The 24,787-nt window shown below is 49.4% G+C and overlaps 1 protein-coding gene across 1 annotated transcript; it reads right to left on the bottom strand.

Annotated features, from left to right (window-relative positions):
• Positions 1-1,975: 1,975 nt before the first annotated feature.
• ABCD1 (ATP binding cassette subfamily D member 1) lies at positions 1,976-24,424 on the bottom strand. The gene is made up of 10 exons (XM_081894069.1): positions 23,267-24,424; positions 19,715-19,895; positions 17,120-17,262; positions 13,137-13,305; positions 9,309-9,403; positions 7,402-7,547; positions 6,704-6,849; positions 6,389-6,473; positions 5,468-5,593; positions 1,976-3,909 (listed from the first exon to the last, which is right to left on the bottom strand). Exons 1-10 carry the CDS (start codon positions 24,203-24,205, stop codon positions 3,705-3,707), a joined length of 2,235 nt encoding a protein of 744 aa, XP_081750195.1. The 5' UTR covers positions 24,206-24,424; the 3' UTR covers positions 1,976-3,704.
• Between the last annotated feature and the right edge of the window lie 363 nt (positions 24,425-24,787).

Below are 24,787 nucleotides of genomic sequence, written 5' to 3'. Positions count from 1 at the left end.
ACATCTTACAAAACACACAGACATATTACAATTAAATAAATCAGCAATTTATACAATCAAGTAGAGGAGAGGAAGAAAAAGTTGAAACTCCTCACTCCAAACACCTGGGACCCACTTGGGAAGTCCCATCTCTTCGCATGCATTTATAGGGTTTCAGAGCTGTTCCAGAATGAACAATGCAGAGATTTTATTTTCTCTCCAATAGGATTGTGGTGTTGCTATGCACACACTTGCAAATGGCTTGCCTTAAAATTTGGCTGGAGTAGCTAAGCCAGGCAGGTCTGTGATCAGGAACGAAAGAAGAACCTTTGTTGCTGCTGCTCCCCTAGGCAATGGTGGCCAATACAAGGAGCTGCTCATGAGAGCGAGAGCAAGAGAGAAAAAACACAACAGCCCTGAACTTCCAGGCTCTCTTTTCAAGGCTGGCAGGAAGCTGCAGCAATGATGAGACTTGCAAACAGAGAGAGCAAATCAGAAGCAGATATAGGAGAAACCAATGGCAACACACACACACATGCAGAAGAATGGGGCAGAGTGGGCTGTACTACTTCTAACTTCTGGTGGGGGCACTCTCTTTTGATGGTCACACGTACACAAACTCCCGGCAAGTATAAAACTAACACAACATGGAGAAAGTTTCTTTCAGCTTTCTCTTTGCTCTGCTGTTTGCTTAAAAAAAATTCACAGGAAAGCATATATGTGTTTATATATTTAAGGAGATGACTGCCAGCAAACTAAAGGAGTTTGATTTAAAAAAATAAAGGAGTTTGATTTAAAAAAATATTTAACAACTCCAGTGTGGCACTTAAAAGACGCCGGGGATGGTGGTGATGTGTGGGGCATGAAATGACCTCCCCAGTGCCCAAATTGGCTGGCGACACGGGCCTTGTGCTTTGTAAAATGTCAGCAATTGCCCTTGATGAAAGGAAAACTCATTGGACTAGTTGACTGAAATTACGTTGAGAATTTATCTGGTTCTCTGAAGATGTGAGGACACTCTGACTGAGGTGGCCTCTCTGTGAACATGGCTGGACTAGGCAGCAGAGCCTGCAAAACACTGTATGAACTTGCTTCCCTTGTTAGCATCTCAAGATGATCCGCCCTGCACAATGTCCTCCCCCACCACAATGACATGTCAAAATTGGGAAGTGGCCATTTCATGGGGCACAGGGAGCCTCAGGAAGGTTGTATGAAACCTGCAGGCTGTGGGCTGCCAAGCTGTGGTTTTACTCCTCCAGAAGCAACATGCCATTTGAGAGCAATGCGTCTATCCCAATCCGGGATGGCTCCCCCATAGGACAAGCAGGGTTCCAGGTGCCAGTCCTATGGGGGGGGTGCCAGAGGGCCAGTTGCCAGGTGTCCTGGGCACAGAGGTGCGGAATCAGGCCTGCCACCCAGCTTAATGCAGCCTACCAGCCTCATTGTCAAATAAAGCCTCCTGCTCTGTTTTTTGCCTGAGGTTGCAAGAACAGAGATGTAGTTAATGCGGGTTGCGGGGTTGGTACAGCTCTGAGCCCCCCCCCTGGAAGAGCCCCCTCCCCTCTGGCTAAGGCCTTATTTGTCAGCAGCTGCTGGGCCTGAGGTGCTGCACACCATGCAAAGTACTGCTAAATCAGGCACTCTGTAGAACTGTGGGAAAGTTAACACAGTAGGTGGTTTGCCAGACTCTGCTGCCGCCAGTTAAGTCCAAGGGCCAAACATGGTAGGCCACACGACTGCAGGCCAGTGCAAGATGTTTCACGAAGGGAGAACAGAGGGTTCATTTCCCCTAAGCAACCATGCATCTTCTTTGCTTTCTTAGGAAGATGAGGTGTGCTTGGAAGCAGCAGGATTGGGAAAGGGAGGCAAGTGGGGAGAGAACCGGGGCAAACCCTGATGTCCAACCATCAAAGCCAATGGCTGATTTTTTTTAAAAAAATAACTGTGTGATGGCTGTAGCTAAATGTGCATTTAAAGGACACGGGAGCACACATCATTAATAGCTTGCTGGTATGTTATTTCACGTGGAAAACACAACTGGCAGTGAGCCTTCTAACAACAACAACAACAGTAACAGTAACAACAACAGCAGCAGCAATCACCTTCATAACTAATTAAAAGAGGGCTCAGTTTTTAAGAATAGACACATCTGTGCAGACTAACACTGGCATAAGTGAAATAGGGGACAACACCAATCCTAGTTCCTTTGCCACACGCTCCCTCTCTCCATCGCATCGCGCACATGGCAAGAGGCAAGACCCAAATTGCTGCACTCCTCCTAATGTGGATATATGCTGTGCAGTTGAACTAATGCAGCTCCACTGGCTGAGGCCTTGTTGTCTGTATACAAAAACATCTCTTTCTCTTTCTCTACCTCCACTTCCACCCTGCTTTAGAAAACAGGGGGAAATGACCCTAGGAGAATTCCTGCTATTTCAAGGAGAACAAGTCCTAAAGGACAGCTGTATGGAAATCAAGTCTCAGCAAGTTCCCATAGAAAGTGCCCTAAGCAAATGGCACAGGGCCTTCTGCTGGCCTTCACAGGGAAGACCAGTCCCTCAAAATTAAGGGACTAAAGTATTAGAAGCCACGAGGACAAAGTCTCAGGAAGGGCTTTATGTTCTACAGAGTTGCACAGGGGGGGTCCCGAGACAGCCCAGGACCGTGGCTTTCAAGGCTTCCCACCTCAAGGGACTCCATATTGGCTTATCTGCTGAGGACCCAATTTGTGTCTGGGACCCCTGCAATGTGAGAGGCATCTTAGGCCACACTCTCAGTTTGTAAGGGCATGAGGCAGACCTAAACTGTTGCCCCTGAAGAATGAACCAACCCCACATTCTGAAAAAGTTGTGGAAGGTTGGTCAAAGAGGTCGTGGTGAGGTTTTTTGACCGCTTGCCCTGCATAACTTACCCATCTTCTCACTGGGGAGCTCTTTGTAAGTTCTGAGGAACAGCAAGGTTTCAGAGAAAACTGTTGAAAATTACTGATCTAGAGCAACATGGATTTCCTAACTTGCTCCCTTGGCTGCCATGTCACCCACATGGTGTCCAGGTAAGGGGGCAGGCCTTCCTCAAGCAGAGCTCAGGGGGTGAAGGTTGAAGGGGAGGGGGTTTTGGTGCTGCCCTGTGCAACCAGATTCTACAGCCCAGTTGTGGCAAAAAGGAGGCCACCAGGGAGAAAGGTGCAAGAGCTACATTCATGGCTTGAATTCGTATCAAATGTTGTGCGGCTGTTTTGTGTGGAGAAAGGGGGAGACCGGTCCCGCTGAACCTCCCAGGCCTCTGAGGTGTGGCTGATGCTGGAAGCTCACTCCAAAACATCCACAGATGCAGAGGGCAGAGAATGGCAGTGGGGCAACAAAACCCACGCTTTGGCGTTACTATCTTGGGATATTCAGGCACTGTGTGTGTGAGGTGTGTGTGTGGGAGAGAGAGAAAACTTCAGAGTCACTTGTCAGGACGGGGTGACCCATTCCCTCCCTCCAGTCCTAGAACGAGGCAGGCTAAGTGAGAGAAGGTGACGAAGGGCACAGTCAACAAGTGCCAGAAATAAGCGATGCCCCAGCAGAGAAAACGTGACTCTTCCTTCAGCAGCCTGGGCAACAGCCGGCTTCTTCTGCAGCTCCCAGGAGGAAAGGAAAGCAGCCGGGATCCTCTTACTGAGCACTCAGCCGAGTGGGCTGGGGCAGGAATGGTGAGGGGATACTTCAGGGTGCCTGGCTCTCTCAGATGTGTCCCGCTGGAGAGGCCGTATCTTCACCCAAGATTTGGCAAAGTTCACTGAGACGCTGCTGCATTTCGGGGACTCCGGCCAGCTGCTGCTGCAGGCGCTGCTTCTCCTCTCGCAGGGAGAGACGGGCTGCAGGGTCCAGCTTCTCAAAACGCCAGCCCCCCTCCCCGTCAAACTGCAGGAGGTGGGTGTGGTACTTCCTGAAAGGGAAGAGGGAAGGGCTGCTTGAGATGCTGGTCTGTGCTAGGCTTTGCTCTGGGCCTCCCAGCAATCTCTCCACACCCCACACCCCCGTGCGCTTGGCCTGGAGCTCTCGCTGCTGCCCCTCATTCCTCGGAGTCCAGCGAGCGCCCTGTGCGTGGGTGGGGTTGGCATCCCTGCCTGCTCCTGGGGAGGGATCTTTCCGCTGAGCTGTCTCTGGGGGAGTCAGGAACAAAGCGGCTCTCAGTCTCCAGGGATGAGACTCTGATGCCCCCCTCCGCCCACACGGCTTCCTGCTGGGGACGTGACTCCCTGCTTGGGAGACAGCCAGGGACTGGAGGGGCGGTGGAAACAGGGAGAGATGCGGGGAGGATAGGAAGTCTTCTGGGGGCAGGAAAGGACAAGGTGGGCAGGCCCAGGCGCAGCCAGACTCTATGCAAAAACACTCCCCTGTCCCTTTCACAATGTGTGCAGAAAGGAAGATTTTAGCAGGTGCATCCTCTGCTGTCATAAAGCTTCAGTTATTAAAGACACAGGACTTTTGGAGTCGGTGGGTTATTCTAGGTCCTTCTCCAAAACCCCTTTCTCTTTCCCTGACCCGGGTTGAGCAAAGGGGCACCAGACAGGTGATCCACTCTATGGCAGCCTCTACTGGTCACAGAGGAAATGACAGGTCCTGCCTCCAGGCTCACTAATGACACAACCCTTTCCTACCGCGTCTGGGTGGCAGTGCCAAGTGTGATGAGGTGGGAACCAGAGAAGGAAGGGGGTTCATGCAGTGGCAACTGAGGTTTGGGGGTATGATGAAAGCTGGGATGGGGAGATACTGACTCTGATACGGGGGGGGGGTGGTCTGGCAGGTGGGGTGGTCTGGCATTCCAGCTTCTTGGGGAGAAAGGGGGGATATAAAAGCATGCACAATCACAGGGATAGGTAGAAGCAGAGTAAATGGATGTAGAAGTGTGGACAGACTCCTGCCAGTCCACTTCTCATCTAATGCTCAGCTGGTTCCCCATCCTCCTCCTCCAATTCCCTGTCCCCTGTAATAGAGAGAGAGAGAATAAGGGGTGGCCCACAGGGACTCCTGCCTGGTAAATCAGGTATGTGGGGAAACTGCTCCATTCGTGGCAGAGGTGTACCACCATGGAGACTGAGGGCCTGAGGAAGCACACTGCTGCAGGGATCTCCCCAGCCTTCCCTGCCCTCTCAAAAGCCCCACTCATGGGCCAGTGTGTGGCCCAGCTGACTCCACAAACAGCTGATGGGCAAGAAGGGAGAAAATGTGTGTCCAAATGCCTCCAACTAACCAACTAGCCTGGATGTCCTGGTCTTGTAGACAGGAAGCTCCCTGAGCAGAACAGGAGAGTGATCCAAGAGCACCCAGTACTGTAGAATCATTAAAGGGAAGCGGGAAGACCACCAACTCGGAGGGAAGACCATTGGGAGCCCCATGGAAGAGTGAGATAGATGTATATAAAGTCCTTGGATCAAGGGGCTCCAAAGGAAGCCAAAAGAAACATACCAGGCAGAAGACTGTAGGTAGAGCACAAAACATACCAGAGTGAAGGTCGGTGGGTGATCGAGAGCAATGCTATCCCAGCATCCTTTGCAGCTTGAAAGATCTTGCCTTCTACATCAATGCTGACGGCACTGGTGCACTCATCCAGGAGAGCATACTTTGGCCTAGGGAGGAAGAGCAGCAGCCCAAATGAGAGACCCCAAAATGGCTCTTTGGCTAAGCCAGTCTGTACACGGCCACACCTACACTGCAGTCCTCCACCTTCCCCTCTGCACCTCCCTCCACAATTCCTGATCCAATCTGTGCCTCTTCCACCTTTCAGCTGTGATCCTGGCAGTATTTCCCAACATCATCCTTTTGGGCTGCCCCTGGTGTGACTTTCGCTGGTCTCAGCTTTGGTTCTGCTGCCTTTCTACTGACAGAAGGACACACTGCATTCCCACCTTCAGCTGGCAGCAGGATGAGCAAAAATGCAAGAGGTGCCGCGAGAAAAGGGGTCGCGGGACTACAAACCCCATCTTCCCTGATCGTTGGCCATGCTGGCTAGGACTGATGGAAGTTGTAGTACACAAGGTCTGGAAAGCACAACACTGGGGCTAGTCCTCTGCTAGAGGGATTATGGTTGATTCCAGACAACCTGCCTCATTTCTTTGCACAAAGTTTGTGGGAAGGTTATGCAATATCTGCTGCTTAAATAGCACTCACCCCGATTTATTTGCCAAGAGGTTATACAAACATTGCGTCAAGCGAATCTTCTCTCCTGCTTCCCAGTGCTTTTCCCTGTCACTTTCCTTACTGAACCCCCTCCCCCCTTTTTGAAGAAGTAGGTTTGTTGCACAAGACTGCCAAAGCCACTTTAATTGCTGTATGTGAATTTGCTGGAATGCAGCTGAATCCCATGCACAGAATAGCAGCAGCGGCCAATAATCAGGCCTCTCACTGCACTTGTAGCCACTAACCTGTGGTAGAACATGCGGGCCATCCCCATGCGCTGCTTCTCGCCACCAGAGAGCACATCCTTCCAGTCGCTGACGGCTTCCCAGCCTGGCCCCGCCCATGGATGGAAAGGTAAGAGATTTCATTGGTCACTCAACGCGGATGGTGCAGCAGACCCTCCCATGCGCCCTGCTTGCCCATTCACTTTCTGCTCCACACAGCCAGAGGCAAAGGAAGCAGAAACGACAATTTCCCTCCCCATTTGTCTCCCATGAATTAAAGGTTCGTGTGTTCTCTCTCTCTCTCATGCTCACCCCACCTCTCCTGGTTGCACCCACCTCCCTCACGCTGCACAATGTAGTTCAAGTTGACAATGCCCAGGATCCGCTCCAAGTCAGCGTCCGTCTTCCCTTTCCGTGCCATGTCCTCTGCAGTGTCTGGGTAGATCACCTGGTCTCGCAGGGTTCCCACGGACATGTATGGCCTGCCATGAGACACCAAGCAGACAAGTCATAACATTCCTTGGTGTGCAAATATATTAATATGACAACAACAACAATTTATATCCCACCATTCCTCCCAAGGAAGCCAGGACGGCAAACGCGCAAATGCTAAAACAATGGGGAAGATGGAGCAAGCTTGTTTTCTCCGGCTCTGGAGGGCAGGACTAAAACCAGTGGCTTCAAGTTACAAGAAAGGAGATTCCAACTAAACATCAGAAAAGAACTTTCTGAAGGCAAGAGCTATTCAACAGTGGAAGGCTCTCCCTCGGGAGGTTGTGGACTCTTCCTTGGAGGTTTTAAAGCAGAGGCTGGATGGTCATCTGTCATGGATGCTTCACCTGAGATTCCTGCATTGCAGGGGGTTGGACTAGATGACCCTTGGGATCCCTTCCAGCTCTACAATTCTATTTCCTAATTTTAACACGTTCAGCCCCATGAAGAGCAACCAATAGTCTTAGGTTCTCTCTTTTTTGTTCCATTGTATCACCCGCCTTTCCCTTCCCTGCAGACATCTGACTACTGGTCCTTTGTACCTCTGTGGAATGTAGAACATACGATGTGGGGGTGGCTTGTAGAGGATGCCTTCATATGTCGGCCAGAGTCCCCCCAGGATCCGGAAGAGTGAGCTCTTCCCGCAGCCGTTTGGGCCAGTGATCAGCAGGTGCATGCCCTCGTCCACCTGCCAGAAGGCATCAGAGAGCAGTGTGTCTGATTATTATTATTATTTTATCATTTATCACCCACCTTTTTTCCTGACAGGGACTCAAGGTGCCTTACAGATTAAAAAAAAACAGCTAAAAACATAGAGAGGTAAAAATCACTGAAAAACAATTAAACATTAACAGAATTAAAACTCTATGTATATTTTTAAAAAATACAATCACATCAAAACAAAAACAGCACTGGGAACAGCAGTCAGTTCCCCAAAACTCACTGGAACAAGAACGTCTTCACCTACAGCGGAAAGACAGCAGGGAAGCAGCCAGTCTAGCTTCTCTAGGGAAGGAGTTCCAAAGTTGCCTGGGAGCAGCCACTGAGAAGGCCCTCCCTGCACCCCCTCCAAGTGCGCCTGTGAGGGTGGCAAGACCGAGAGAAGGGCCTCTCCAGAAGATCTCAGAGCCCAGGCAGGTTTGTAGGAAGGAATACACTAGTTTGGACCCATAAAGCAGCTCAGGACCGCAATAGCTCCAGGACCACCTCTCCTCATATGAACTGAATTGAACCCTGTGATCATGATGGGAGGCCCTTCTTCCTGTGCCTCCTCCATGAGAGGTCTGGAAGGCGGCAATATGAGAAGAGGCCTTTTCTGTGGTGCTTCCCGCTTTGCGGAGTGCTCTCCTCAGGGAGGCTCGTCTGGCACCATCATTATAAATCTTTAAGTGCTAGGCAAAAACTTTTCTCTATAGCTAAGCCTTTGGCCTTTCACTATCTGTGGCCTTTTAGAAGTGGGTGGGGTGCTTTTAATGCACTGTTTCCCTCCCCCCTTATTTTTAATGTATCTATGTTTTTGTTGTTGTTAGTTTGGTTGGTTGGCTGTAAGTCGCTTTTGGTTGCCTTGGACCTGTAAAGGCCAGACTCCCCTGCCCCATCTCTCCTTGGCCTTCGGAGGATAGATTCAACTCCCCTGCCTTGGGAACCTGGCCCCACTTCCACCCCAAATGGCCCAGAACGTAAGAAATCTGTGATCTGCCAGCCGCTTTAGGCCACCTGCCAAGTGACATTACCCCTATGGTTCCCTGACAACTATCTCTGAGCCACGTCAGGCTTGCTCTCTCGCTCCACTCCTGTACTCTGGCCGATTTTCGAGCTCTTTCTATGCTCTTGCAAAATATAATAAAGAGAAGGCAGTGATCAAGGTCTTATCAGCTTCCCCCCCCCAACACCACACCCCCTGCTCCTCCTACCTGACCTTGCAAAGTCAGCAGCACTGTAAGTGACTCTCCGTCCCACCCACCCCCTTCCCTCAACTTTGCTGCTTCATATCTTCATATTTGCTGCTTCATATCTTCATATCGCCTACCGACAAAAAAAGCTTGCAATCTCAGCCCAGCCTTCTCTCCATCTCTCTTTTAACAACCCTGCTGAATCTGAAGAAGGTTCTTCCAGGCCTTCAGCATTAGAATCCTCTCAAAGTTAGAACTCTGCCCTAGGATATATCTTTCAAGCAACAATGCAGAACAGAATTTCAAGCAATAATACACAACAGGCTTAGCAACCAGTAGCAAAAAAGGAAATGGGGTCTGCTCTGCTCCTGTGCCTTCATGAGCACGTTGATCTGCAGAAATCTGCAAATGAAACTTCTCATGGCATTGGAATACAGGGATCAATGATATCACATGCAAAATCCTGGATATCAGGCAACTGTTAAAGGCACAGCCAACTCAGCCAAAGTCTCCCGGCTCCTGCTCCCCGCTTTCAAACCTTGTTTTTTACTACTTACCCGAATATTGAGGCTGGTGACCACGACGTCTCCAGTGGGGGTGATGATGGGGATGTTTTCACAGACAATTCCATTGTCAACATCAACCACACGCCCTGTAAGCAAAATGGGGTGGGGTGGGATGGGATGTGGGGGGAAGGAAGGAAGAGACTGGATATCAAATCCACAATGAAAGACAGTGTTCCAACCCTTGCAAGAGTGAACACAGGCTCAGCCAGAAGGGGGCAGCACACCCTCTCTCAATCCTCCTCCTGTCTCCTCTCTTGCTCAAGCCCAAATTTAGACTTTGCCTGGGAATGGAGAAAGAATGCAAGGTGGGGCCCCTGTATCTGCTAAACATTGTCCATCTCAATCCTCAGGTTGGTTTGCGACAGGCCCCTCTCTGACACTGGATCTGCAGGGGATGGCTATAGATTAAGGCAGTCTGCACATGCTCATGTGCACTCCTCCATTTGGTATTAACATGCACATGACTTTATGTTATATGTTTCTGGGAACAAAGCATGGCTTTCAGAAGAGGCTCCAGGACCCAAAGCCCTGCTGGTCTAATCCAGTCAGGCCAGGGAGAATGATGGGATGGAAAGGAGGGCTGCTGTACTACTGCAAACCAAATAGGAGACATAATTTTGACAGGTGCCACTTGTCATACAAAGTGAGGAACACTGTACCTGCCAAAACTCCTCCTCAGCCTTCAAGGAACAGGAGACAAATAGTTATCCTTCCACTGTGGTCATGTTATCTGACCTAACTGGAAGTCACCTTGCGGTCAGGTCAGAGGAGGTTCAGCTGGTATTTGTTTATGGGATGAAGCCAGGATAACAGGCGAGGAAGTGTATTAGGATGAGCCATAAGCTGGTAGGGCTGCCAGAGCTGTCCCGCGGGACTTATGATCCAAGGATAACCAATGGACATACAAACAGCCCTGACGGATCAGACCAAAGGTCTAGTCCACCATCCCATTTCCCCAGTGACCAGCCAGACGCCGCTGAGAGGCCCACGAAGAGGACATGAGGGAAATAGCCTACTCTCAGCAACTGACATGGAGAGAGATGCTGACCCTGGAGGTAACATACAGGCATCGTGCCTTGCAGCCAGAAGCAGCCTAATCCTCCCTTATCCACCTTTAAAGAAGGTGGCTGTCCACACATCCTGAGCAAGTGAATTTCACTGCTTATTGCTTGGGGAAGAAGCACTTCTGTCCTGAATGTCCCACCAGCTAGCTTCACAGGATGACTCCAAGTTCTAGAGTTGTGATGAAGGGAGGAAAATGCGTCTTTCTCCATGTCATGCAGCATTTTGTGAACCTTAGTCATGTCCTACCTTATTCACTTTTTTTCCTGAACTGAAAATCCCCCAGAGCTGTAACATTTCCTCCTGGGCAAGTTGCTCCACCCACTGCTCACTTTGGATGCCCTTTTATGCACCTTTTCCCGAACTAACAATGCCATTGAGGCAACAGTTTTGTAGTGCAGGAGTGGGGAGTCTTTTTGGCCCAGTGGGCTAAGATCTTTATTTCCCCAACCCCACGAGCCAGCTTTGACAGGTGTGTGGGGCCACCCATCTGCCAATCATCAGGTGCAAGGTGGGTGGAGGAGTCTGCAGGACCCAGCAGGACTGATGTCTCCATTCTCCAGCTGAAGAGTGGAGGGTTCAACACTGCTCTCTGCAGGGGGCTCCTTTGCCAGCATATCCCACCCCCCATGACTAACAGAAACAGGACCTATTGTGCAATGTTGTCTATAGATTATGCAAAACATATCAGAGAAATATACTTAATTTGCATAATTTATCCAGGGCATTGAATTTAAGCTCAATTTAAGCAGGTTGTTTTTTTTTAATGAACAGAATACCCACAGCCCTAGCCTTGTCAACTTGCAAATTTCAACTCTGTAAGTCACTCGAGCCATTTCTTTTGATAGAAAGGCAAGATAAAAATCTAATGAACACGCACAAAACAGAATTACCAGCCCAGACTCTGGCCTAGAACTGTACATTTTAATAATAGCCAGGGAAGCTGTTGTCAACAGAGAGTAAGGAGCAGGTACAATGCCTGCTCCCATGATGTGATGGGCAGCAGGGTGAAGAGATGGAGAGAGAGGTGTAAAATGTGAGGGCAAATACAAGAGGAGATGGAACTTGCTTTGGGACAGATGGAGATGATGCTGGAGAAAGAGAAGGGTTTGGTGGGAGAGAGAGAACAAGAAGAGAAGCAGGACACCAAAAAAAGAAGTAAGAGCGGACACAGAGCAGCAGAGAAACAAAACTTACAGGCACAGACTCTGGATTCACAGACTGCCCACTCCCCAACTAGAGATGGGCAACTGACACAGCCATCAACTCATCAAAAGTAGTTTGGGGTTGTGTTTCCTTTGTCTTTTCAATTACCCATGCTTTCTAGGTTAGTTGTCCATAGCATAAAGCAGGTGTGGGAACCCTTGGTCCTCCAGATGTTGCTGCGCTAACCCTCCCACTGTCCCTGGCCATGCCAGCCGAGGCAGATGGCAGTGGCATGGGGGGGCAAAGGTTCCCCATACCTTGGACCAGGAATAAAATGTTGCAGTGCAGTGCTCCCTATTCAGGATTCCCGCCACTCCATCTTTCCGTTTTTACCTCCCAAGAGACAGTCAGCATTAGGCGCCCACTGAGCATGCTCAGTGTTTTCACATGTCTTTCTCTAAAGGTTCTTTCTCCCCCCCCTTTCTTTTCCTTCTCCTCCTGCGATGAGGCTACATTTTAATATTTTAATGTTCCATTATTTTAATGTTGTATTTTATTCTTGTTTTTAAGTTGTAACCATTCATCTTGTTTTTATTATTGCTTGTAAGCCGCTCTGAGCCCGGCCTTGGCTGGGGAGGGCGGGGTATAAATAAAAAATTATTATTATTATTATTATTATTAAAAATGGCAGGGTTCCCCTGAGTCTGCTGATGCCTCCCTCTTGTGCACGGGTGATACTAGACTGGCCACATAAGGACTGGCACTCCGAGAATTGAAATCACTATTTGTCTGTATAGGATGTTGCTCAAGCATCTATTGTGCTACAGAGCAATTGCCAATCTGCCTCTCCTTAGCAGTTACTAAGGGCTATGTGCATTACCCAGGAAAGGAGGGGAAAGAAAGTAGATGCACAGTCAAGCAGGCAGGAGACAATCCTGACTTGCCAGCAGAAAGGCCTAGTTCTCACCGAGGTGGTAAAACATGCATCCGGAATGTACCACTTTAGATTGTTGGTGCAAGAGCTCCCTTGAAAAGTCCCCTCCATATGAAACATGTTTTTTAAACCTCCACACAATCCTCCCCCCCCCCTTGTTATCTGGGGGAAGCCTTCCTCCTGACATGCTGCCTTTCTTTATTTTGGACTGTACAAAAAAAAAGTAACTAAAATAAAGCACTCGCAAGTAACTCCTCTGCATGTTGTAGTAAGAAAAGGCAGGAACACAGCTGAGAGAACCCCTGGCAAGGTGGCTCCTACGTGGTTTGTTTTGTAATGAAGTGCCTTCAGTCATGGGAGCCCCTACCTGCAATTCGAAGTGCTATAGCCCAGGCCCAGGTTTACCAGCTCACTGAGAACTAGATCTGACGGAAGCTATGCAGCTGTCTCTGGGTTCCTGTACCCTGATACCTATGCATGTTTACTTGGCCGAAAGTCCCATTGGGTTTTATGGGACTTCTGAGTAATTGTAAATAAGATAAACCATCTTGGTTTGATCCTTGCCACCACGTGAACATCATCTCTTGATCTAGCAGGATGCATCTTGCAGTTACCAGGCCAGCAGCAGTGCAGGTGTGCCATGTCAGCCCAATACAGTCTGGAGCTCAAGGCCTTACCTTGGATTTTGAGCGGCCCTTCTACCCGTACGCCATGCTTCATCACTCTCCCAGCATGAGCCTGACCCTCCTCAAGTTCTCCAGGGCGCCGGAAGTTGCAGGCTTTCACCTCTTCAAACACTTGGAACATCTCATGTACGCGAGCAGTGTACCCGGCCAGCTCAGTCACCTGAATTAAGAAGCAGCAAGTAACATACCTTAGCGCCAGAAGGGAAACACAAAGCTTTTAGGGATGGAGTTGGGATGTTCTTGGTAATAGCCAACATTAGTCTTACTGAGAGTAGATCCCATTAAGTCCACTGATATCCATTAACTCATAGAGTAAACCCATTGATGACAATGAGTGTTACCCAGAGTATCCAGCATTGGGAAATCACTCCAAGCATACAGGTAAAAACAACAATCCCATAACAATCACTGATATTTAAGACTTTCTGGCTTCGCTCCAGGCTCCTGAAACCAGCTCAGTCTGTCAAGTTTTAGAATGCCTAATTACTCGGAATTCCCATATAGCTCAATGCTCCTTTCTCCCAAGCAGACACAGAACTGCATCTCATTAACGGATATAGAGAGTTGCCACATACCAGGTCAGACTCTTGGTCTCATATATGTAGCCCATTATTGTTCTGAGTGGCTGCATCTCTGCAAGTGTCTTAAATCTCAGCCTTTCCCATCATCGGATCCTTTTAACTGGCAATGCCAGGGACTGAACCAGGAACCTTCCGCATGCAAAGCATCTGTTTGACCACTGAGCCATGGTCCTTCCCAAGGTTGCAGGAGGTTGCTTTAGCAAGCTTCCAAGAAGGAAAAGTTTCCTAAGGCAGAGTTCCCTAGGAAGTTCCTGTGAGTAACCACTGGCAGTTTCTCTCTACCTTGGGCACATAGTTGGCATTGTTAGGAGGATGCCATTAGATGGCAGGGCAGGGCAGTGTGTGTGTGTGTGTGTGTGTGTGTGACTAAACACATTTAAATAAGTTTCAGATCTCTTTAACTGAGGGTCCCAGATGTCTAACTAATCAAAGCTTATGCATACACTATACCTTTAAAGCACATTCTTTCTCTCAAAAAATTCTGGGCATTCTACTCTGTTAAGGGTTGCTGGGAAATGTAACTCTGTAAGGGATAAACTACAGTGCCCAGGATTTTTGGGAGGAGAATAAGTTCCTAATGTTCTTTAAAGATATAGTGTGTAAAGAACCAGAGTTTAAATCATGTTTAAAGATCAGTCCTGTGGAGATTCCCTTAGAGTGTGTGATGAAATAAAGGAAATATAGTACCGTATTTTTTGCTCTATAACACGCACCTGACCATAACACGCACATCGTTTTTAGAGGAGGAAAACAAAGGAAAAAACATTCTGAATGAAACAGTGGATGTATCATTTTTGTGCTTCATGCTGTGGCCACAGACATGTGATCTGATGGTGAATTTGGGGTGACCCAATGCAAAAATCCTGAGAATCCCTGTGGATCCATGCTTTGTAACCACGTTTTTGCACCATTGCAGCCCCAGGCAACAGTGGGTGTGTGATTTGGGGGGGGGGGCAGGCTGTAGCCATGGACATGCTATGTGCTCTGATGGTGAATTTGGGCTGACCCAATGCAAAGATCCTGAGGATCCATGTGGATCCATGTTTTGTAACCACGTTTTTGCACCATTGCAGCCCCAGGCAACAGTGGGTGCGTGATTTTTTGGGGGGCAGGCTGTAGCCATGGACATGCTATGTGCTCTGATGGTGAATTTGGGCTGACCCAATGCAAAGATCCTGAGGATCCATGTGGATCCATGTTTTGTAACCACGTTTTTGCACCATTGCAGCCCCAGGCAACAGTGGGTGCGTGATTTTGGGGGGGCAGGCTGTAGCCATGGACATGCTATGTGCTCTGATGGTGAATTTGGGCTGACCCAATGCAAAGATCCTGAGGATCCATGTAGATCCATGCTTTGTAACCACATTTTTGCATCATTGCAGCCCCAGGCAACAGTGGGTGCGTGATTTTGGGGGGGGCAGGCTGTAGCCATGGACATGCTATGTGATCTGATGGTGAATTTGGGGTGACCCAATGCAAAGATCCTGAGGATCCATGTGGATCCATGCTTTTTAACCACATTTTAAGTGGGGAGGGAAGGAAAAACACAGAAGGGACAAGGAGCAGCAGAGGGGTGTGCAGAGAAGCAGCTGGCTAAGAATGCAGGAGAGGGGTATAACGGGAGGGAGGAAAGGAAGGCAAAAGTTTTCCCTCACCTACCCACCCAAGCCAGCCAGCCAGCCAGCCAGCCAGCCAGCCAGCCAGCCAGCCAGCGCTCTCTCTCTCTCTCTCTCTCTCTCTCTCTCTCTCTCTCTCTCTCTCTCTCTCTCTCTCTCTCCCTCCTGCATGTTTTCAGCAGCACCGGAGCACAGACACGACACTCTGCTTTCCCCTCTGCTTGCCTGGAGGGGAGGGGCTTTCCCTGCTCTTTGTTCCGTTTGAGCAAACACAGCAAGGAAACAGAGGAGGGTGGGCAGTAAGACCCTGAGGCGGAATGCAGGAAAGCAGCCGCTTCCTCTTTTCAGGTTTCCCTTCTCCGAGATTTGATTTTTGCTTGATTTCTTTTGCCTCCTCTCGCGCCATTTGGCTCCAGGGACCACACATTCGCTCAATAACACGCACGGACATTTCCCCTTCCTTTTAAGGAGAAAAAATCTGCATGTTATGGAGGGAAAAATACGGTATGTCCTGGTCCAGGAAAGGGCAGATTTGTGGAATAGACTTTGCATTTCCCTAGAACCCTCAAGCTCCACCAATTGGAGCCTGGTTTGGAATACATGTAAAAAATCTACTCCTCATTACTCCAGCTTTCTTCATTTTAGAAGTCTGGTTGGGAAGCAAGATATGTCATTTTGTTGCTGCAATTATTAAACAATTGGGAGTCACAAATCCCTGCAGAAATACCGCACTAGTTCTAGATCCACCTTATGCTCATTCCTATTCTAGATCAGGGGTCAGCAAACTTTTTTAGGAGAGGGCCAGTTCACTGCCCCTCAGACCTTGTGGTGGGCCGGACTATGCACGCGCACACACACACGGAACAGAGGGGGTATTCTCTCTCTCCCCCTCTCTCCCCCAGCCCCTCCCCTCGCTTTCCTACCTCCTCCGCCACTCTGCCTGCGGTTGGGAGCCACCGCTGGCGCTGCCTCTCCTTTCCGGGCCAGCTTTCCCGGGTGCCAGGTGCCAGGGCCAGCAGGCACGCCAAGCTTCAGCCATAGCCCTGTGACGCACCCATCACGATGCCCACAGCGCAGCCATGGATGGAGAGGCAGGTGGTGAGGCTTTGGATGGCTGGCGCCAATCAAAGCACAGCTCCTGTCCTCCGCAGGGCGGGGAGAAGCCAGGAGGAGGCGCCGCCATTGTGTGTTGGGGGGGGGGGCGGAAATGGCGTCCGAAAAAAATGGCAAAAAAAGGCGCAGTCCAAACGATCACATCGATCCAAGTGGTGATTTCAGGATTGTCTGCAGGCCGTATCCAGAGGGCAATTGGGCCTGATCCAGCCTGCGGCCCTTAGTTTGCCGACTCATGTTCTAGACAGATCCTATGCAAAAGTCTCACCAATTTCAAAGGGAATTATTCCCAAGAGTGTGTACATAGGAGGGCAAAATTAGATGTTTGCTTTGAACCATTTGGTCTGTTACAGATCGAAACCAATCCCACGAAGTATTAGAGCACTGCACTAGGTCACAGTGGGTGCATGTGGGTGTTGGAAAACATGATCGTGTAAGGCAGAATCTAGGACGCTGATGTGCAACTGGGAACTGATGCCAGGACATTGTGCTCCCAGGTCTTCCAACCTTCTGGGTGTGGGCTGTGCCTTGCTGAGATGTGCAACTTTAGGATTTCCCGTCAGAGGAAAACAGAAACGACGTGGCTTATTCCCTTCCTTCAACTGATAATCAAACCAACCCAATTCCTTCTGGGTCAACCCAAGCAGCCAAGCTGCACCCGTACCTCTTTGTAAGAAGAGATGACTCTCTCTGTGGCATCAGCTGCTGCATTCAGTAGACTCCGTGCTGTGGTGAAGGCTTCGGTTCTCATGCTCACCAGCTCATTCTCCTCCATGTCCAGCGCAGCTTGCTTCACTGCCTCAGGGTCTGGCATAGGAGGGGAAACCAACATGGTCAGCAGAAACTCCAAGGACAACATCTCTACCCTCCATTTTCTAGCTCCACAGCTGTTTTTAGGACCCGAGTTTGCCTGGAAATCACATGCTCTCACCTGGAATCCTTTCCCTCTGGCCAGGAACACTTGCCTACTGATTACTTCCTGCATGAAGGAAAACATAAGCAGGGGACTCTGAAACTCCCTCCTCCCAGCATCACTGGCATTGGTGAAACCTCTCCCGTAGGCATTTGAGGCATTTGCTTCTAGGCACAGGAAAAGGCTCTTTAATTCTCTCTTGTACCCTTGTAGTTAGCAAAGATATTCTAACAGAGTTATTCCCTTAAATATTTCCTTTGTTTGCCAGATTTATCTATTTGGAATACTTATTACCGGCCCTTCGTCATATGTCCCAGGGCAAGGTGCATTCCAAAAATCAATAAAACAAATTAGAGCAGCACATTAAGCTAAAACTCCAACCATACTTGAAAACCATAGCATTAACTTAACAATAGCAAAACAGCTGCAGCAACACAGCATGGGGGAAATGGTTATTCCATCTTTAACCTCCACCTCCAAAGGCCTGCAAACAGGTGTGTCTGCTGGAGGGTGTGAAATGTTGGGGCCAGACACATGTCAGAGGGGAGGATGTTGCAACACCTCTCTTGTTCTGCCACCCCTTAAGTTTCACCTGGCAGTGGTGCTGGAAACAGGGCCTAATGTCAGGAACATATGGTGACAGAGCCTTCTACTGGGTCGCTGGACCTTCAGTTCCTACTCTAACTGGGCAGATCCTAGAGAGTGAGCTAACAAAGATCCTCTTCAGACTTCAAGGAGAAGGAGGAGGAGGCGTTGGCAAGGGCAGGGACAGCTCAGACATCCACAGCGAAAACAACAAAGAAGGCAACAAATCTGCCTGGGATGATCAGCCTTTCGGTTTCTGTAATACCTTTACATTTAACCATCAAATATCTGTATAATTAGATTTAAACTCAGGAAGAAGAACCTGATCACCTACTGCTGATCCTGATGGGTCATTTCACCAGAACTTTGAGCAACAAGAGAGAAAATTGCCTTCCAGAAAGAAAATTGTTGCATAAGGCAGCAGGGCTCTAGCCTAGGCTTAAGCCTAGACATTATAAGATTATCAGTCTGACAACACCCTTCATGTCATTCTAGGTATCATTACTCAAGAAGATATATGGAACAGGTGAGCTGCCGACCTGCCCAACAAGTTATCATTGACGAAATCAGGATCACACACACAGGGTGAATTAATAATAATAATAATAATAATAATAATAATAATAATAATACATTTTTATTTATATCCTGCCCTCCCCAGCCGAAGCCGGGCTCAGGGCAGCTAACAACAATAAAATAATACAACATTCTAAAATCTTCTAAACATCCTAAACATTCTAAATACTACATCCCATGTAAAGTTTCACTGTGAGCTGTCTGTATAATCTGCTACCACTCCTCTCACTTCCACCATAAGTGGAGCTCTTGCAATTAACACAAGGACACATGTTGCCTATAAAACTAAGGAGGAAAAACAGGGTCTCCTCTTCACATCTCCCCAGCTACAGCCGTTTTTCAAAACCAACATCTGTGTTCAGTGCCGTAGCTAGCGATTTTCATGCGCAGTGAAGATTTCCAGTTCTGTACACACAAAAACAACTGACCTCAGGGAGAGTGAAGAATGGTTGTGGACCTTTAAAAGCAAAGACCAAGGACTAGGAATGCAAGTATCTTCCAAAGAGGTGCAAAACAGCAAGAAAGGGTGCAGCTCCAAACTAAAACAGTGGATGTGCAGGGCTTAACCCTTTCCTTACCTGCTACTTTCAACCTTCAATCACCTTGTTACCATCTCCTGCCCCAGTTCAATCTAAGATTCTGCACATTCATTTACTGTGTTCTTCAGGAAAACAGCTTAAATTTTCTTCCCCTACCCCAAGCTTCTTCTCTAAATCACACAGTCTTCCTGTCATTTTGAAGCTGTTTTGTATGTCCTGACCCCAGACTCTGCCAAATGTGTAATTCAACCCAAAGATTACAGCCACTTCCACATCTTCACTGCTCAGACAATCTGTTCCTGCAAGGGGGGCGGCACTGGAAAGATGTGGCTGAGACAGGAGCTGCCATGTCATATCTATCCTGTTTTCTTCCCTCTCTGCAATTCTGTGGTTATATGTACTTCACTGTGGCAAAACTGGCAAGCAGAGGGCCAAGGAGAATCTGCAGCAATGCCTAGTCTGATGCCCTGCCTAAGCCTCTTAAGCAAGCTGGTATTGGGCACTTCATCTGGCATCTTGAAAGCATTCTCAAGTATCGCCTGCCAAAAAACAATTACTTACTTTATTACTATATCCATAAGTGACACCCAACATGCTCCTGTCACCCTGTTGTTCCATTCTAATTACAAACACTGCCTCCACTCACCTGTCTCAGAATAGCCAGTGGCGGTGATGATTGGCACAGCTACCATGACCAGCCCGGCGGCACTCCACACGTACTTCATGAGGAACTGCTCCAACATGACATACCAGAGCCTTTCTAGGAGCAGCACATTGATCTGGGAGGCCAGCTCACGATAAGAGTGCCGCAGAAGGGACAACTCCACCTGGAGGGGAGGCCAGGAGACATTATGGCATTCAGCAGGGTGATGAGATCTTTATTATTTATCATTTGTATACAGGTGTATCCCCTATGAGGTTCCCAGGTCTCCCATCCAGACTGCGACCTGCTCAGCTTCAGTCAGGCAGCTGAAATCCCACGCCCTTAGACTTTGCCTTAATGCAGCTGCTGAGATGGAGGGCATTTCCATGTGGCTCTAATTTCAGAAGAACTGCTGCTTTACTTCCAATGTTTGGAGTTTAATTAAGAACCAAAGAAGAATCCTGCTGGATCAGGCCAATGGCCACCTAGTCCTGCATCCTCACAGTGACCACCCAGATACCTGCAGGCTGGACATGAGCACAACAGAAGCTGAAATTCCCAGCAACTGGTATTCAGAAGCAGTACTGCCTCCCATTGTGGAGGCACAGCAGAGCTAGTAGCCATGGATAGCCCTCTCCTCCATGAATTTGTTTAATCCTCTTTGAAAGCCATCTATGCTGGTGGCCAGCACTGCTTCCTGCGGGAGCAAGTACTATAGTTTGACTAAGAGCTCTGTGAATGAGTAATTTCTTTTATCTGTTCTGAATTCTTCTGACATTCAGCTTCATTGGATATCCATGACCTCTTGTCATCTAGGCAGCCCAGAACCCCCAGACATACTGCCCAGGCTTGTGCCGGCCCACGGAGGTCACTTTGGTGGTGCTAACATACTGGTTTGATTTCACCCCCAGAGGCACACTCCATTGTCTCAAGACAGACAGAGGATCACAACAGCTCCACTTTTCTCATGATATACATAATTTTATAAACTTCTATCATACCACCTCTTAAAAAGGGACGTGGGTGGCGCTGTGGGTTAAACCACAGAGCCTAGGGCTTGCCGATCAGAAGGTCGGCGTTTCGAATCCCCACGACGGGGTGAGCTCCCATTGCTCGGTCCCAGCTCCTGCCAACCTAGCAGTTCAAAAGCACGTCAAAGTGCAAGTAGATAAATAGGTACCACCTTCCTCACATTCCTGAGGCCATGCCACCCTTCATTCTCCAGGCCATGCCATGCCAAGGCCTCACTGAATGGCTGCCCGGCCAGTGCTTGCTCATTCCTTGCTCAGTGTGGATGGGAGCAAGAGCCGCCCAGGGCCACAGTGAGTGGATGCGGATGGAGGGAGGGTGACCCCAGGGCAGCCCGACCCAGCGCTCCTCTCTGCAGGCATCGAGGGGATTTGCCCACCAAGGGTCATGTAAGCCAGCTGGGCTCCTTCCTGTGCAGGCGGGCAGGTGGCACAGCACAGCCCCGTTTGGTTCCAGTGGCATTGGTGGCTTGCCTGCCCCAGGTGCCAGCAACCCAGGCTACACCACTGGCCAATGGCAGCTTTTAATTAACTACTGGAAGGTCAGGCTGTGGTGCTAATACCTAGTCTTCTCCTTAGTTCTCTGCAGTTGAAATTGGGAAATTGCTCTGTCCCTTCATCTCTGTGGTACAAGCCCTGTTAGCCTCACAACAGCAATTCGCCTGGTGTTAATTCTGACTACAAAAGTGCTAGTTCAGCCGCACTGGGACAGGGAGCCTGGATTGCACCAAACCAAATCTACCTGTGACTCCCAAATTATGGAATGCTCTCCCCAGGAAGGTTTGCCTGGCACCTCCATTATACACCTTTAGGTGCCAGGCGAAAACATTCCCCTTCAACCAGGCCTTTCGCTGATTGACATCTGATGCTCTTTCAAATGTGTTGTAGGGGGGGGATTATTGGCTTTTTGTTGTTCTTATTTTTACTGTGTATTTTTTGTTTTTTATATTGTAATTCTTTGTTGTGAACTGCCCTTAGATCTGCAGATGAAGGGCAATATACAAATTTAATAAATAATGGTAATAATAAAAAATAACACCCTGAAAAAATACAGGAGGTGCAAAGGGGTATGAGATAATCCTGCACCAATGCCACAACTTTAATAGGGAGGGCAAAGTTAATGAGTACCAAGGCAGGGAGATCAGCATTTCCTGTTCTCCACTTCCTAAAGCCATTGAGGTGACAACTAACAGATCTTGTCTCAAAGAGATGGGGATGGGGTGGCTACTGTATTTGAGTCACAGCCTGGCTCTTCTGACAATGGCTTTCATATGGGAGTAGTATTTTTGTCCTATGCTGTGTCCCCCGCCCTTCCAATCTGCTGTGCAAGACTGGTGGGAGGCCATATTATGCTGAAGAGCCACAGGTAGGTAGACTAGTGGAGGAGGAGGAGGAGGAGGCAGCTGGAGGCACAGCACAAATGCATCCAATAGCCCTAATAAAAGCCTGAACATTCAGAGATAATTGTCTTAAACATCCCAAGTGGTGACACAATTCAAATGTCATCATGACTAATACTGGACATACTCCTTTTTTCTAAAGGGCAACTGCTGCTATAGACTTTTGGTCTGAGGTGTGTGCATAAATCTACATGGTTCTAATAAATGTTTAAGCACAAAGGCTGGCCCCATCGCTGTATTTCTGTTTGCAAATGTGACCTACAATTACCCTTAATTTGGGCAGGACGCCAAAGGTAGGAGAGTTTTCGGCCTTGGAATGTTCCTGACACAGCTGGGCTGGAATGGAGAGGGGCGACTACAGTGGACATGTGATAAAAATGACGATTAACTTCAGTCACCATTGCCCTCAGTATAAGAGCATTCCCCCCCCGCCCCCCGCCCTCACGATGTTTCAGAAAACAGGAAGAGCCCAGATCCCCTGATTCCCAGCTCTCATATGTTACTGTTATATGTTATCTGATCCATTGCTTTTCCAAACCTGGGGATCAGAAATGGTATCTGATAAACACACTGCAACTGCCGTCCAATCGCCCCCGCTAGGCAGTGCAGGAATCCTCAAGTGCCACACTTGGAAACGCCTGGGGCTGTTTTGACGGTTGAGGCAGAAGTCAAGCATGAGCAATAGAAACCAAGAAAGGTTTCTATGGAAATTTAGACTGGTGGAGGATTACTGAACATAGACAGATTTGAAGCTGGATAAATTCAGGTCAGGGCCTCAGCCTTGCCCTCGGACAAATTCAAGGAAGAAGACTACAAAGAAAAGGAAGTAAACAAGAGTGCTGGTTTCAGCTCTAGCTTGTCTCTCTATAAAGCCAACTTCACTTCCACTGGCCGAGGGCCTGGCAGGGACAACTGCCTCCGTTTCAGAGCTCAGGGCAAGAAGAGAAAGTGGAAAGACATATAACAAAAGAGGGTGGGGGTAAACTACCCCTCTTGTGTTTCTTCAGTTCTACTACACTATAATTCCCTGTCCGGAAACCCAGGAGTCCTGGCTTCCAGTAACCCTCCTATCAGCTGATCCCTGCTTTCCTCCCAGAGAATCATGACACGTTGCCCACTTGCTTTACCTTATGGCCCCCATAGAAAGCAATCTCTTCCGAGTTGGCGACCACCCGGGAATGCATGTAGCGCAGCTCCCCTTTCCGACGTGCCTCTTCAGCCACCAGCTGGCCAAACTTTGGCGAACAGGCACGCAGCACCTTAGCAGTGACGCAGACCACCAGGCCGGCAATGACCGAGGGCCAGGCTGTGTCGGCTCCTTTCGATCTGGCCGAGCTGAGCAAAGTATAGGAAGTGACAATCACATCCAGCACGGGCTTGGTCAGGTTCGAGTAGAGGTGAGCCACGGAGTTGGCGAAGGCCACCAGATCTTCCGTGAGAGACTGGTCCGGGTTGCGCAGGCGTCCGTCCATGTTGCTGACACGGTAGTAGGTCTGGCCCTCAAAGTAGAGCCGATAGGCATGGTCCGCTAAACGTCCGCGGAAGGCCAGGCTCAGCTGCCCTTCTAGGTATCGAATGGCACTGTTGACAAATGTGGCAGGCAGGGCAATGAGCAGCCACTGAAGAAGCTGCCACGTAAAGTCATGCGGGTTCTTGCGGACGATGCAGCGGGCCAAGCGCCCGTCCAGCTGGGCCACATAGACCGAGAGGAAGGTGCGGCTGGCTAGGGCGGCCGAGTGCAAGGCCAGGAGCCCTGTTTCACGGCACAGTGGCCCAGGGAACAGCAACCTCAGTAGGCGCAGCAGGCGGAAGAAAAACACCCTGTTCACCCCAGGTGGCGATGCTGCCACCTCATCGGCTGCCCCCCACTTGGAGGCTGGCTCTTCAGCACTGTGGTGCCCTGCTGAGTTGGCATTCACTTGGTGGTCAGAGGAAGCCCACTGTCGCCGCAGGACTGGGTACAACTTCTTGGCTCCATACGCCGCCACCAGGAGTGCCACCGCCGCTCTTTTCGCCGTGACCCCCTTGGCCAACCTGGCTGCCACTTTGGCTGTGGCAACTGGCATGGTGTCCCTTAGGGTGGGGTGGGGGGCACTGCCCCTTGCTCCTGGCTTCCTCTCTGCCCCCCCACCACTCCTTCTCCTCCTCCTCCAGCTCGGGTGCTCTGCTCTCTGCCTGGCTGTGGCAGGGCTGGCTCTTCAGCCAGAGTCCGCTCTCACCCCACAATGCCCAACCCTCAGCCTGACTAGGTGGGAGGGGACTGAGCCATGGCCATCCCTTAGAACCATAGAGAAAGCCTCGGGGCACCATAGAGAGGACGGCGACAGACGGGCGCTCCTCAAGGCAGCCACGAGGTGGCGCCTGGAAGAATCGCGCGCGTTTTGCTCTTTCTCTCGCTCGCTCGCTCGCTTTTGCTCTGCCTTTAAATCGCTCTAATTCGGAGGTTTTAGACCCCGCTAGAGTCCACTGCACCAATCGCACCCACCCAGATAGTAAAAACACTAGGTGTCCAGGCGTTCGTCTTAAATCCAGACGTTTTTTGTTTTTTTAACCCACTATTTTGGGGTTGGTTGATCTGACGCATCCATCATTGCAGGCAATGGCGCTGTGGCTTCTAAAACAACAACGGATGATTTATTTTCTAATTA

The sequence above is a fragment of the Podarcis melisellensis genome (assembly GCF_964234715.1).
Source record: "Podarcis melisellensis genome assembly, chromosome: 17".
NCBI lineage: Eukaryota > Metazoa > Chordata > Lepidosauria > Squamata > Lacertidae > Podarcis > Podarcis melisellensis.
The sequence above is the reverse complement of the archived record's forward strand: the minus strand, read 5'-3'. Positions and strand labels throughout refer to the sequence as shown.